The sequence below is a fragment of the Thermobia domestica genome, chromosome 15 (assembly GCF_964235325.1).
Source record: "Thermobia domestica chromosome 15, izTheDome1.hap1.1, whole genome shotgun sequence".
Classification (NCBI taxonomy): domain Eukaryota; kingdom Metazoa; phylum Arthropoda; class Insecta; order Zygentoma; family Lepismatidae; genus Thermobia; species Thermobia domestica.
The window spans coordinates 172,753,822-172,768,890 of NC_137468.1; the positions used below are offsets into that span (position 1 = coordinate 172,753,822).

At 38.1% G+C, this 15,069-nt stretch overlaps 1 protein-coding gene across 1 annotated transcript; it reads left to right on the forward strand.

Moving 5' to 3' along the window:
* Positions 1 to 2,274: 2,274 nt before the first annotated feature.
* LOC145671958 (uncharacterized) lies at positions 2,275 to 14,702 on the forward strand. The gene is made up of 3 exons (XM_081741152.1): positions 2,275 to 2,460; positions 10,639 to 10,835; positions 12,092 to 14,702. Exons 1-3 carry the CDS (start codon positions 2,330 to 2,332, stop codon positions 13,063 to 13,065), a joined length of 1,302 nt encoding a protein of 433 aa, XP_081597278.1. The 5' UTR covers positions 2,275 to 2,329; the 3' UTR covers positions 13,066 to 14,702.
* The last annotated feature ends 367 nt before the right edge of the window (positions 14,703 to 15,069 follow it).

Consider the following 15,069-nt stretch of genomic DNA (forward strand, 5'->3'; position numbering starts at 1 on the left):
AATTCAAAAGTGACACCTCAAATTTCACGTTCAAAAATTTAATTAATAAGAACTACAACCAGTGGTCGAAGGGAGACGGTATGCGGTCGTATGCCATATCGCCTCTGGTTTTTCAGTGATGAAGGAATATCGCCTCTGGTTTTCAGTGATAAGGACATACCGTCACTGAAGATTATATGCTAAATACCTTTAATAAATCCATTTTTATACACAGAAATTGACGAATAGCTTTGCACGTAAAAAGATTATTTCTTATGCAGAAATAATTTCTAAGTTGCCAACACCGACATTTTTGTTACCTTTTTACTACCTTTTGTTTTAAAATGAGGTATCTTCAAAGAAGTTCATCTAGTTTATATTTTGGTGTCCATATTGAGTTGTTTCTTATATATGTGTGTGTGTCTTCTTGCATATAAATGTCGTGTTTTGAGCATGGGCAGATTTAGGGGTATTCTGCAGTGGGGGCGGATCTTCCGGGGTTTTTGAATATCCCTTAGTCGAGTGGGGGTTCGGGAGTTTTCCTGCAGGAAATTGTTAAGATAAAAACTCGGTTTTTGAACATTTCGGTACATAACCCTCTCTAATATAACATAAGGCGATATATATATATTCAGAAAGTTGTTGGCAGGAATCAAAGTCCCTCCATGTGACTACTCCCCCCCCCCCGTAGCTACGGAGAATCTCTCCAATGGTTTTAAGTCATTATGTAAATAGAAACACAATCTTTTAGTCAACATACCCTCACTGTACTTCAACATTTAGATAGCCGGTATGTCGAGACAAAATCGTAATAAAACATACCGCCTCTGCTTTTTTTTTTCACTTCGAACACTGAGTACAACTATACCCTGGCCGGCGAACGATGATTTATGACAGCTCAGCTCGCGAGGACGACTGAGGAGTGCGGTGTTGCCATGTGCTTCTTGCGCAAGGGAAGAATCGTCTGCTTTCTCGTTGAGGGTGAGATGGAGTGAGTTAAAGTTTGGCAATGTGCGGTGGTTACCATGGCGACGCGACAGGTTCTGAGCCTAAGGTTGCTTGATCTGCTGTCTTCTGCTCACTCGCCGTGGCCTTGTGCAAAGCTGTCAGAAATCATCGTTCACCGGCCAGGGTATAATATATTCTTATGAATAGATTGAAAATTCAATATTATTAGTATTGAACGAAAAAAGAACTTTGTCCAAAAATGACACATTTACCAATCGATGACCTATATACAACAATGAGCTGAACAAAATGACTTGGGAAAATGTTAAATCTTCACGCGTAGGTTTCGCGAAAGTCGAGATAAATGAACTTTCCCATAAACCTAATAATAAAGGGTGTCCCATAAAAAAACGCAACTTTTGAATGCTCGCAATTTCAGTTCTATTAGATTGGCAGCACTGATCGTTACAAGATTTTCATCTGTTGTCCTTGTAGTTGGTAGTCACGAAGCGCAGAATAGCGCATGATCGTCATTTGAGTTTACGAACAGTCTCTGCACAGCATTTGTAATAACTTTTCACTCTAACAACACATGTTGTTACGTCGTGAAACGCTCCATTCCAACCCGTACAGAAAACAGATGACAATCATAGACTATTCGCGCTCCGTGACTACTACCCCATGCCGTAAGCGTCGGTGGACCACCAATGGGCAACTAGCAACATCGTGCCAAAAATTGGCAGCCCCGCAGCGACGATCCGCGATGGCCCTACTTCCGTTTTGAAAATTATACCACCAGCTGCCCACAAGCAGCAGAGACGCGACGAAACACCAATAAACAACAAAATTACTCCCTGAAAATATGTTAAATCGCCTATATGCGTGATTTGTTTACATTAAAGTGAGTCTAAACAACACTTTAAAAAAAAGTACCCGGCGTGGGTGCGAACCACCAACATTATGATTACTAAGGGGCGTGTTCTTCCGACTTCGCCACGGAGCCGATCAAGAAAACTTCGCTTGTAGAGGGATTAATTGCTGAGTTCTTTTTAATTTGGCTAATCAGAGTGCTCCTTTAACCCTGTATATTGGACGGTAACCATTTTGGATCAGATAAATGGACATTTCCTTTTTAACCAACAACGTATGTTTATTGCTTTATTTATGTAGAACTAGCTTTGAATATTGTCTATGCTAAATATCTCAGCAAATTACTTTCTAGTTACGGAATAAAATCACTTTAAACAGCACTCAAAATCGCTACTGACGTCACAGCAATGGAAACGTTTTCTGATTGGTTTACGTCATCATTTCGTAAACACTTCCTTTGCATGTCTGCTACGGTATGTTAATGGGTTGATACATAACAAATATTTTGTTTGAAGACGCATAGAAAAGGAAAATGACTGATTTAGGATTTATTAAAGCCAACCCCAACAACCTTCCATATGTCGATTCATTTATGATTGCTTCATTTTTTGCTAATAATGAAGACTACAGTGCAGCTGAAATAAGAGGCGTGAAAACAGCGCGGTAAGTTGAAACTTATTTTTAGTGTTATTTTTCAGTAATGATTACATTTTAAACCATATGTTGTAATTTAATGTTTAAACGATATCTACATAGCAAATGTAACACAATACTAAGATGTTAAAAAGCGAGAAGCTATTTGGAAAACTTGGAAAAATGATTTTTTACGATAGAAGCATATTGGAATGGACGTAAACAACCTTGTTAAACTACAAATATAAAGTAAAATCGTGTATAATTCTGTGCTGTTTAATGAGCCGAATGAAAAAAAAAAAAGTTGCTATATAAGAACTATAAGTAATAACAACACGACATTAATTTATCATGTTATCCAAATTTACGAATCCGTACATGAATTCATGTAAATAACTCATTTCATTAGTAAATGCAGTTCTTCTATGTTATGAATTTTTTCTTCTGGTTATGGGGCGTTTACACTTAGTCGATTTGCGTTCGATTCAGTTGAATTGACGTCACTTTCAACTTAATCGACCGTGTAAACGGGAATTCAACTTAATCGCTTGTTGATCGAAAGCGACTAATCGACTGGCAACTGAATTAAAAGACGTTCTATTTTCTGTGGTTGAAATAATTGAACACATCCATCGATCTGATTCGGCCTAGTTGCTTCGATTTAGTGGCAAATGCAGCGAGTCGATTTAGTTGTGCGACTAAATCGACCAAGTGTAAACGCCCCATTAAGTTGCATTCCGGGTCAGATTTACATTGGGAGAACTCTATCGGGCTAATGGTTTGCTTTGAGGGGCCAGATTTTTAAACTTTTTTTTTTTTTTTTTTTTTGCGATATTCAATTCACATTCGGTTAGGTTAGGTTAATAACATTTAATTCAGACAGTATTGCCAAGCAAGCGTTAGCGAGTGAAGGCGGGTTACAGCCCCTCAGGGCACGTTGTTTTCTGTCTTCGTTAGTGTTGGGCCCCATTACTAAACAATTACCCTCCATCGTTACGGATATAAATACAGCATCCGATATATACCATAAAAAATATAGTGAAAAAAATACGGCTGATACTTAGTTTCTCCCCCAATTTTGCACATATAGAATCTCCACTTTTACTTATTTCACAAAATATAGCTGAGCGAGCGAACGGGTTAGAAGCCACGCAGGGCTCGTAGTTTTCCACCTTTATCACAATCTAGACAGAAGCAAGGTACTCGGTTTTCGAGCCATGAAACTAGTTGGAAGAGATACTAAATGCCGTACAAAAATACTAATCAATCTATTCTAGGTGGCCAGTAAAGGCAAGAACTGTTTAACCGAGTCAGAGTAGGGGAAAGCTGATGAGCAGCTGTGTCAACTACAGTCAATATACGCGTAGGATAGGATACACTGTGTTCCTCATGTTAGTCGTTCGGATCGTGACTTAACACATTCATGGAAACAAATTCATTTCATCGTGTCTTGCTTATAGCCTATTACGTGCTTAGAAGCGTACACTTTATACTACGTTTCTCAACATTATAAGTGATATTAGGGGTAAAATTGCAATACTTTTTCGGGTATTATTTTGTTTCTCCCCCAAATCACGTGGTAGTGACTGTGGCTGAAGTACCGGCTCAGTATACTTGTACCAGTTGATGAAGGTGTGGACTGGCATTTGTGTGTAGATTCATTTTAGGAGGACTTAAATGTATGTACGCGATAAGAGCTATTGTACAAAAGGTATTAACCAATTGTGCTAGGAGGCCACTAAAAAGCATGAATGCCGCCTAACTGGCTCAGAGCAGACGTATCAGCGACGGTGGGTATACATAACGAGGATACCACTAAACCGTATATGGCATAAAACACCTTATGTGTAGATTTGGGGGAAGATACTAAATGCCATCCTACTTTTTGTTTAATTATATATTATTCTGCAAATATTACCGATATATGGATCCGTAAACGAGGTCGGTTACAATAACAACTTACTTTGTCGCGTGTTTCTTCATACTGAAGCAAGATTAGGTCCGGTGTTGTTTTAAGGCACAGTAGATTTGTAAAATTTAATAGGGTCATATAATTAATCAAACTATATGAGGATATTACCTGTTACACCCCCCCTTTTTTTTTAAGTAATCGGAATGCTTTCAAACACGTAGTTCTCTGTAAGGAAACTGTGGTGAACTAAATTCGTATGTCAATGCAGTGTATTAAATCACGATTAATAACGATGAAGCTGGCCTACAGGTACGGCATTTAGTAACATGATATACACCCTCCATTCCAAAAGAAACCGAACTTTTTAAAAAAAAACAAAAAAAGCAATGTACATTTTGGAACAAATCATTATTATTAATCAATGTATTCCCCTTCTGCATCGATACACATATTTGCACGCTCCAACAAGTTGTCAAACGACTTCTCCATGTCCTTTATTGGAATGGTCTTTAGGACGGCGGTCGTCGCCTTCTCAATGGCATCAATCGATGCGTGCCACTTTCCTTTCATCGCCAAATGCAGTTTCGGGAACAGATAGAAATCGCACGGAGCGAGATCTGGTGAATAGGGCGGATGATGCAACCGAATAATGTGATTGTTGACCAAAAATTCAGTTACAAGTCGCGAACGATGTGATGGTGCATTATCGTCCAAAAGAGTACAACTGCCGATTTCGCGATATTCGGGCCGAATATGACGAATTCTTGCCAGCAAACGCTTCATGACGCCCAAGTAAAACTCTCCAGTGACTGTCTGGCTGGGCGGAACAAATTCTTTGTGGATAATTCCTTTTGAATCGTAAAAACAAATCAGCATCACCTTAACTTTTCACTTCACCAAGCGACTTTTTTTGAGTGTTCCTTCATCCGGCGCTCTCCATTCAGCACTTTGCCGCTTTGTTTCGGGCTCATATTCAAAACACCACGTCTCGTCACCAGTTACAATCGATTTCAAGAAGTTTCGATCCTGCCGAGCACTTTTAACGATGTCTTTGCAATGCGCAATTCGATCAACTTTTTGGTCTTCGGTGAGTTTGTGTGGTACAAACCGCGAATTAACCTTCTTAAGGCCCAAAACTTCGGTCAAAATGCGTTATGCGGTTGTTTGAGGAATGCCTAATTCCATTTCAATAACTTTCACCGACGATTTTTTGTTATGTTTGATGAATTCACTAGTGCTGTCGAAATCGGTTTTTGAAAAAAACCGAAAACCGGTTTTTGAAAAAAGTGAAATTTCATAAAACCGAAATGTCGGTTTTGAAAACCGCTTTTGCGGTTTCGGTTTTGAAAACCGCTTTTGCGGTTTCGGTTTTGAAAACCGCATTTGCGGTTTCGGTTTTGAAAACCGCTTTTGCGGTTTCGGTTTTGAAAACCGCAAATGTCACAAAAATTCTACAGCACTAATATTAAGTAACGACGAGAAAACAGCAAAGAATCTTTCCCCACACCGGCTCTCAGTTGCCAGATGGAGGGAAATTTCCCTCGGCGGCTTAGGGAAAAATGATCAAAATTTGTAGAAGGAAAAGAAGCTTTTTTTTTTCTTAAAATGTCCTAAAGTGTAGGGAAATTCTATACTTTTACAATTGGCAGAATAAAAAAAAAAAAATAATAAGCTGCAATTTCTCAAAGAGGCACGGCTATCGTTATTGGGAAGTAAAAAGATACAGAATAAAATATGATCGGTGTTTCCGTCTAGTATAAACTATTGCAGGTGTCTGGGACTTGCGATAAGAAGCCAGTCGACACATGCAAAACCACAACATTCACATTTATCGGAGTGGCAACAAATCAACAATAAAATTGTGTATTGCGATAGAGATTTTCTTTCTTTCTTTTCTCTTTCTTTATATTAAGAAAGGGAGGTGGTGCCTTTTTGTTAACAAAAGAAAGAGTGGCAGTACTATTTTTAAAAATATGGGGAGAGAGTAATAATAATATAAAAGATGTCAGTTTAAGTGGATGATATTTCAAATTGAATTTCATGAGTTGCATGTGTATTGATCTTAAATAGGGATATACCTTATTTCTATTGAGTGTTGGCTTATTACCCTATTTTAGCGGGTACCACCCGATTTTCAGGTTATATATTCGTCCCCCGCTTAAACATATCTTAATCACGAAAAACCACCCGCTTTTTGGGATTGGAGAAAAATCTAAGAAAACTTAGTTGATAAAGTGTTGGTATGATATATTTCCCGTAAACCGCTACACCTTTGACAATCTCAATCGCGATTGAGTTAAATTTGGACTCGCGCTCAGGCTCAAGCTCTGGTCTATCTGAGCAGTGCGCGTGTGCAGAATCATTTGCTAATAAGAGATCTGCTCTAATGCACAATGGTTTTCTTTGTATAGTTCATGTGTCTTCTATGTAATGTATTGGAGGTTCTATACGAATGAATATTCGTTTGTAGATGTTGTAACAAACATACTTGAATTATTCATACCTTCACAAGCTACAAGAATGCCGAACGACAATTTCAAGTGTAACTTTAAAGACTCTTATAGAAGCGAATTTACGTTTCTTAGCCAGGGCAGAACTCAGTTTGAAGCAAAATGTACAATCTGGAAAACTGTTTCGTTTGAAAAGTAGGATGCAAGGAAGCAAATTGGACCTCCCCTGATTTTTATATATTTTGTAAACTAGATCACGAGGAATACGAATCTGAAGGCGTTTTGACATTCCGACCTCCGGAACTCGAGATATTAAAGCTTAAAGTTTAATATAGACGCTATATGAAAAAAACACAATATTCTCTATACGAAACATATTATGTCCTGAGAGATATATAAAGGTAACTAAGAAAGTTCTGTTGCTTTTTGTGGAATTCTGTGTAAAATTGACCCTCATACCGTGAGTTTAATGCGAATGGAGATAAGGCGAAGGTCAGTTGTTGGTGTGGGTATATCCGACATTCTACCTGGTTGTGGAAGTTCAGTTACAACGTAAACGTATGTAAGGACGGAGTGAATATGGAACCTCCACAGAGCGTCATAGGGGCGTGTATGCTGTACGAGTTCCAACTTGGATCAAACGCCACTGTAGCGGGGCGGAAGATACCTCAGGCCTTTGGTGAGGGTGTCGTGATTACGCAGACAGTGCAAGGGTGGTTTAGCAAGTTTAAGAACGGTGACGAAACACTCACGAAAGACGCACCACACGTGCCGGAAGACCAACACATGTACAAAATGAGGATCTTCAGGTAGCAATTGAGCCGAACAGACATGTGAGGAACTGATGCTAACATTCAATGTTAGTCGAGAAACCATTCGCCAGCACCTCCATCAATTTGGGAAGCACTACAAGTTGGGTCTATGTGTCCCAGATGATTTGTTTCCGGGCCAGAAAGTCCTCCTGTGTGTTTGGTGGACTGCTCACGACATCGTGCATCGGGAACTGCTACCGGGCGTTCAGAGAAGAACATCAATGCAACTGTCTACTGTCAGCAGTTGAGCCGTGTTCAAGAAAAACTCAATACCCTGGAGCCAACACTTCTCAATCGCTAAGGGGTTCCCCCATTACGGGACAACGCTATGCCCCACATAGCTAGAATGAGCCGGAACACCATCCTACACCTTGAATGGGAAACACTATTGCATCCGCCATACTGTCCGGACATTATACCGTCCGGTTATCACCTGTTCCTTTCCTTGGACACTCACTTTAGAGGACTCCAGTTCAACTCCGTAGTAGAGGTGCTAAATGCACTTGGTACCTTCTTCGCTTCACGGCAAACCAAGTTCTACCGCGAAGGAATCCATGCCCATCCCGAACGTTGGCAGAAGGTCATTGATACTGATGGGTACTATTTTTGATCTTCCAGGTACGTCTTTGGTGACATATCTATGCTCTAAGTGATAGGTCAAAAAGCGACAGAACTTTCTTCGTTACTTTTATACATATTACATAAAACTACTGTATAAGTTCTAGTATCTCGAGATCGGGAAATCGGAATGTCAAAATTCGTTCAGATAATTGCTAATTTTGGTCCAGTTTACAAAATATATAAAAATCAAATAGTGTCCTTTTTGCTTCCTGGTTACTTTATGTTCGAATATCTCGAGTTCCGAAATTCGGAATGTCAAAATTCCTTCAGATTCGTGTTTCTCGTGGTTTAGTTTACAAAATATATAAAAATCAGTTGGGGTCTAGTTTGCTTCCGTTTTCACTTGATGTTCGAATATCTCGAGTTCCGAAATTCGGAATGTCAAAATTCCTTCAGATACGTGTTCCTTGTGGTCTACTTTACAAAATATATAAAAATCAGGTGGGGTCCAGTTTGCTTCCATGGTCAATTTATGTTCGAATATCTCGAGTTCCGACATTCGAAATGTCAAAATTCCTTCAGATTCGTGTTCCTGGTGGACTTTCCCTGCAGCCGAAAAGTACATTGAATAGTCGTCAAAGAAATAACTAAAAAAAAAAAAAAAGCTAAGGATCGAACGTCAGTATTTGTCACCCTAATTTAGCTGTGACTTGTACAACCATCGAATTATCCCTTTCGCACTGTGCTGCACATATTACCATAATAGTCTTGGAGCAAATAAAAAAAGTTAAAACACACATATAAATCAATACATTTGTCTCGATCGATAGATGCTTTCACAATTGTTAAAAGGTGTAATTAAAAACAGCAAACATTGTTTCTACTTTGAAAAGGACAATCCCTTATAAAACCGCAAACACGGTTTCGGGCGGCTTTCGCTTTCGAAAAGAGCTTTTTCGGTTTCAGTTTGGAAAACCGCATTTGCGGTTTTGGTTTCGAAAACCGCATTTGCGGTTTCGGTTTTGAAAACCGCATCTGCGGTTTCGGTTTTGAAAACCGCACTTGCGGTTTCGGTTTTGAAAACCGCATTTGCGGTTTCGGTTTTGAAAACCGCATTTGCGGTTTCGGTTTTGAAAACCGCATTTGCGGTTTTCGGTTTTCAGAAAATCGGTTTTCTCAAAAACCGAAAACCGCAAATGTCACAAAAATTCAACAGCACTAGAATTCACGCACTTTTTCGATGTTTTCTTCCGATAATCCGGTTCTGGGACGGCCTGATCTTTCGTCATCATCCAGCGTCTCTCTACCCGATTTGAATCGCCTGAACCACTCGTAAACTTGCGTACGGGATAGACACTCATCACCATATGCATTTTGTAGCATTTGGTGCGTTTCACTAAAAGTTTTACCCAGTTTAACACAAAACTCAATTGCAGCTCGTTGTTTGAAACTCATTTTCCGACCGATGTACACAACACACTGACAGTTGAAACGCAATAACTTTGTTGCCGTGCATCCAAATGTCATGACATTTATACCAGTTGTCAATGAGCGACTACGCCATCTACCGGTAAAATATTACAACATATGGCACTAGTGGTACTATTTGTTTTCAAAAGTTCGGTTTCTTTCGGAATGGAGGGTGTATATATATATATAGTGTGTTTCCGCTATATTCGCGCACTCGTGTATGTCCACCGTCGCTGACGCACCTGCTTTCTACGGACGCATCCATGGCAATCCACTAGCGTCGCCCTACCTTTACACGGGTTAGATATATTTCGTGCTTTTAAGCGGCCACTTAGCACAGGTTGTTTATGTTTATATCAATATCGATTTTATGATGCATGTTCATATGTATTTATATCCATAATGGTTAAGGTCTCCTACAGCGAATTTGTATCCATAAATGCAACGTTTCCTGTCAGAAACAATTTATGCAATACTACTAGTATATTTTGTGAAGAAATAAGTAACCCATAAATTCATGTATGGTTGCGTAATTAGAGATGCACTTAAAATTCTTGCATAACGAATAATATTAATATGTGCATACGAGATTATTCGATTCATTTTGTTAATAAAATAATAAATTACTAGTTGACCCTGCACTCTTTACACAGCGCATCATTCTCATATGACCATGACTCTCCTTATCATTCCTCTAAACATCTGTACATGTCCCTTTACAGACACAAGTGAAAGACATGTTGATAAAAATTGGCAATGGGTATCATAATTAGGAGATAATTTTCGATATTTTTTTCAAAATCTCGCATCGTTTGCAAGAATTAAGCCTACTTCCGGTTGGAGTTAGAATTGTCGGAGGTATGTTAGATTTGATATATGAATGTATCGTAATGAAAATCGACAAAAGGGTATCATAAAGTGGAGAGTTTATAAATTATTTTTTGAATATCTCGCGCCGTTTGCGAGATATGATTCTTAATAAATTATTTTCTTAATGTTTCAGATCAGCAAGGACCTCATATGGAGATGAAGCTGTAGGATACGTCCAGCTTAAGAGAGAAAATGATCGCTGCATTATTAAAGGCCGCGTAACGCCAGAACACAAGGTTAAAAATAAAAATTACACCGTTTGTGTAATTATAAATGAAAAAGAAGAAAAGGTAGAAGTGGCCAAATGTGAAGATTGTGCAGCTGCAGCAGGTTAGTTAAAGTTTATGACCTTAAAGAATATATTTACGCTGTAGAAATGTAATAGTCGCGGATGCACTTTGAATTTGGTTAGTTGGTTTAATTGACCAGAGTTTATCAATTAAACCAACCTTTCAGCATCAAAGCTATATGAGACGTGGACCAGCTTAACATGGAAACCGAACCACATGAACTTCCATTGACTCGGGTCTCCCGCTCTAAGGTTGCGTATGTTAGAATGGAATTTGTATCTGTGAAATGAGTATAGAATATTTACGAATTGCTATGAAAATCAATTGCTTTATGTTCGACAATCTAACGATAATACAATAAGTTCAGATTTTCACGTGAGTTGCTTTGGTTGCTCGGCAAACGTCAAGGAAGTGTTGAATCTTTCTAAAGTATTACAGACTTGCAGGCAGCAGTATTTCTTGTAATAAGTCATCTAACCCTAACACTGGTGTATGGTATACAACGTACGCTTAAAAAATCGGGCTAGCCTCTGGGGTCATACAATAGGGCCTCTCTTTAGGGAATGGTTATCCAGGAAATCTGATATTACGGGAGTAATACGGCAGGGATCTGTGTAGTTAGCATATGTATCAATGGTACATCATCGTGGGATCCGAAATTGTTTACTCATATTCCTGACTGGTTCGCGTGAGTTTTGCTGAAAAGCTTCCCGAACTGCTTTAACTTTCTCTTCATCAATCAGTTTCTTGTCACTGCCTTTCTTCCTCAACACTGAAAGTTTCCAGCAATTCTTTTAGGTCACCGAACAATGTAACGATGGTCTTGTGGTTCTGTTGCCTAAATTTCCCTGTACGATCACAAGCAACTTGAGTTCAGCAAACCGCAAACAACACTCAATTTTTTGACGCACAGTAAACGACGCAATTTCCAACACTTTTAAATCATCATCAACAGCATGCGCTGCACTAATATTGTTTGCGATCTTCCGTGTGCTGAAGATAAAACTTGTGCAAAAAATTAAACCGCGCAACTCTTTCATTGTTAATTGCCAGATACTTACATCTCTTATTGGTGTATTTTCAGCTGATACACTGCATTTAAATTTACTTAATCGTAATGACAGTAGTGCATTACCGTGTTCGTAGCTGCTGGTGCTAAAAGATAAGAATGTTGTAAAGTAAGATAAATACAAATAATGTTATATCAATGTGTCGTAAATATGTTAATATGCAATATAATCTTTTATACTTATTTCTTTTTAAAGAAAAGTCTTATTATTTACTTATTTTTTGCAGGCGGCTGTAAACACGCTGTAGCATTTTTAATGTGGATACATAGACGGAGTGAAGAGCCAGCAAGCACGTCCTCTACATGCTACTGGAAAAAGTCTGTTCTGTCATGTGTTGGTGGGGCAAGAAAATTTGTTTGTAGTAGTGCATTGGTTTCTTCAGACGTTAATGTACCATTCGTTCCCCCTAGAACAGACTTTTTGTCAGCAGTGATTGAAGAAGGTAAAAGAAGAGGGCGACAGAACTTGTTAATTAGTCATTCTACTCCAGTTACACCAATAGATGAACTATCGCTGCATAACTTATGTTGCTGGTTTTCTTTCACTGGAAAGAATACTCTTGATGAGTTTCAAGAGTTCTGCAGCAGTATGATGAAGGATTTCGCTTGTATTGAAGCTTCAGAACTGACGTCATCTCAAAGTGAGTCCGAGCTATGGCATAAACTTCGCTTTGGAAGGATTACTGCTTCAAGAATTTATGAAGCTAGTCGCTGTCAGACTACTGACGGTAGTCTTGTGGAAACCATATTGGGTTCTCGCAGTGTCGAAACTCAAGCTATGGTACGTGGGCGCAAACTTGAATCTTCAGTTCTTCACAGGGTCGAAGAACTGACTGGTAGGAAATTTTCCAGGCGCGGACTAGTTTTGAGGCCAGATTTGCCTTTCTTTGGTGCATCACCTGATGCTGTGGACGATAATTGTGTTGTGGAAATAAAGTGTACCCAGAACACTAAATCTGTAAAAAGATATATACTCAATACAGGCTGTCCGGCTTCAAAATATCTAGCACAGATTCAATTTCAGATGCATATTGCAGGTAAGAGAGAAGGACTGTTGTGCATTGCAGATCCACAATTCGAAAAAACAAAGAATGTTGATATTCATCTTATTAAATACAATGAGGCTTTCATTGCAGAAGTTATTTTCCAATCAAAAAAATTCTGGGAGGTTGCTATATTTCCGAAACTATTGCATCGTTAATAAGCTTTTTCTTTAATAAAAAAAAAAAAAATACAGGATGGCCCAAAATAGGTATTCAGTAAATACTAATCAGCTCATTGCATTCTGTATCATTTCTTATTTTTATCCATCAGGTAGACTTAATTTCTTTATTATTTGTTCTTAATGTGATTTTATCTACATCTTAAGCTCGGAAGAGCCGAAGCAAATAAACCCATAGACTAGAATGTTATACTTGATCAATGCAGGGGTGTAAAACTACTTTTGGGCCACCCTGTATTCTCTTATTTCTCTGGTATCAGTTTCAATTTGCAAGAAAGATGTAACTACTGATGATTGTTTTATTCGTTACTTTAATTAAGTGAATTTAATCATGTATCAAGAAAAGTGTCGGTAGAAAATTGTTTCTCTCACTTTTACACGAAAAGAAAAACTATTGTGGATAATTCAAACTAACAACTAAGAGATAATAATAAAACTAAGAATATGAAGGATATTATAGGTTACATATTGAAAAGTGAAGACACTCTTTGTATTTCATTACATGTAGCTTCCATTTATATTCCAACACATGCTGGTATCTTTCTCAATACCCATGCATCGTTGAGTGCATGCAACAATGTGTGCATATTGAGGAAGACACCAGCGTGTATTGAAATATATACGAAAGTAAATTTAATTGGGTACGAAGGCTTATTTTCGTGAAACCAAAAAATCAAGTACTATAACAATTATATTCAGAATAAACTTTGATTCAGTTCGTTGGAAATGTATTTTATATTCTTTTTTTACTTTGCAAAATTTATTTTGTTGAAGATACTATGTACTATTGTATTCTGCAATGGCGATTATTGTATAAAATGTAACTGTTTATTTACTACTAATAGAATATGTCATAAAACATTCCTTTGAACTAAACATTAAAAATTCTAGATTTAAGTTATGAGTTCAATTGTCTATTATCTGTATAAATTTTGGTGTAAATACACGGGGAGATTCTTTCGGTACTAGCCCCAAAAATGCAAATATTTCAAGTCCGAAGCGTATAATTATGAAGCATGCATCAAACAAATGTAGGTCCTTGGGAAGGAAGGGGAAAGAGTCCTTATGTCGTTGAGACAACTGGCGCCGTATTACGCATTGCCGTATTTACAATATGAACACTGACCTGATATTGTGTTGGTGCTGGCAAAGGGCAACGATGTACACAACAGAGGCGTGATTTTATAGTTCGTAACTACAGCGATAGGTTCCTTTAAGCAGTAGCATGTCGAATGTTTGAATAAAAATGACGGAAAGTTACATCAAAGCTAACCATTGCAGATGTCGCGAAAAGACTAGAGAAGACGTAACCCCAAACATGACGTGTTGCGTTGAACTGTGCTTCGACAGTAGTGACAAACATTACCAGCATCTTCTCTAGTAACGACATGCTTGCAAGGCGTGTGTTACGTATGCATATTTAGAATGTACTGAATAGTCTTGGAGATAATGGTAATTACTTGAGTCTAGTAGCGAAATAATCACTCTGTATGTCTTTGTTATAAAATTAGTTCTATTACTGGTTAACATGTGATTTGAGTCATATTTCATGTTACCTTCTTATGTTTTAGATGTGAAATTGGGTCCTGTTTATAATAGCAGTAATGTAAATAATGTTTAGAATGTTCAGTTCTAAATATAAAATGTTTGTTTTTCAGATTTGTTTCCTTTTCCTCAAATTACTAATTATATAAAGTAGTTCATGGTTATTATACTTAATGAAGGATTTATCCATAACTAGCATATACACGTGTATCATCGCACTAAGCAATAATCTGTGGTTAGTATTGAATTTATGGCAGCAGTCTTTTTCCAAGACCGGACTCATTTTTCATATAGATTCTCACAAAACCAATGTGTGAAACTGACTGGTTGGTGAGCACAAGGACTGAACAACCAAGTAGTTACTCACTGCCACGGTAAGCCGGACACCAGAGTTCAATTTTGACCCAGAAAAATGTTTTGAGTTCAAAATGAGGCGAA

Excerpts from the sequence above, each read along its gene's own strand:
- LOC145671958 (XM_081741152.1), top strand. The coding sequence starts at position 2,330 with ATGACTGATTTAGGATTTATTAAAGCCAACCCCAACAACCTTCCATAT. Across the intron at positions 2,461-10,638 it reads AGAGGCGTGAAAACAGCGCG|ATCAGCAAGGACCTCATATG; the intron begins GTAAGTTGAAAC and ends TTAATGTTTCAG. Across the intron at positions 10,836-12,091 it reads AGATTGTGCAGCTGCAGCAG|GCGGCTGTAAACACGCTGTA; the intron begins GTTAGTTAAAGT and ends TATTTTTTGCAG.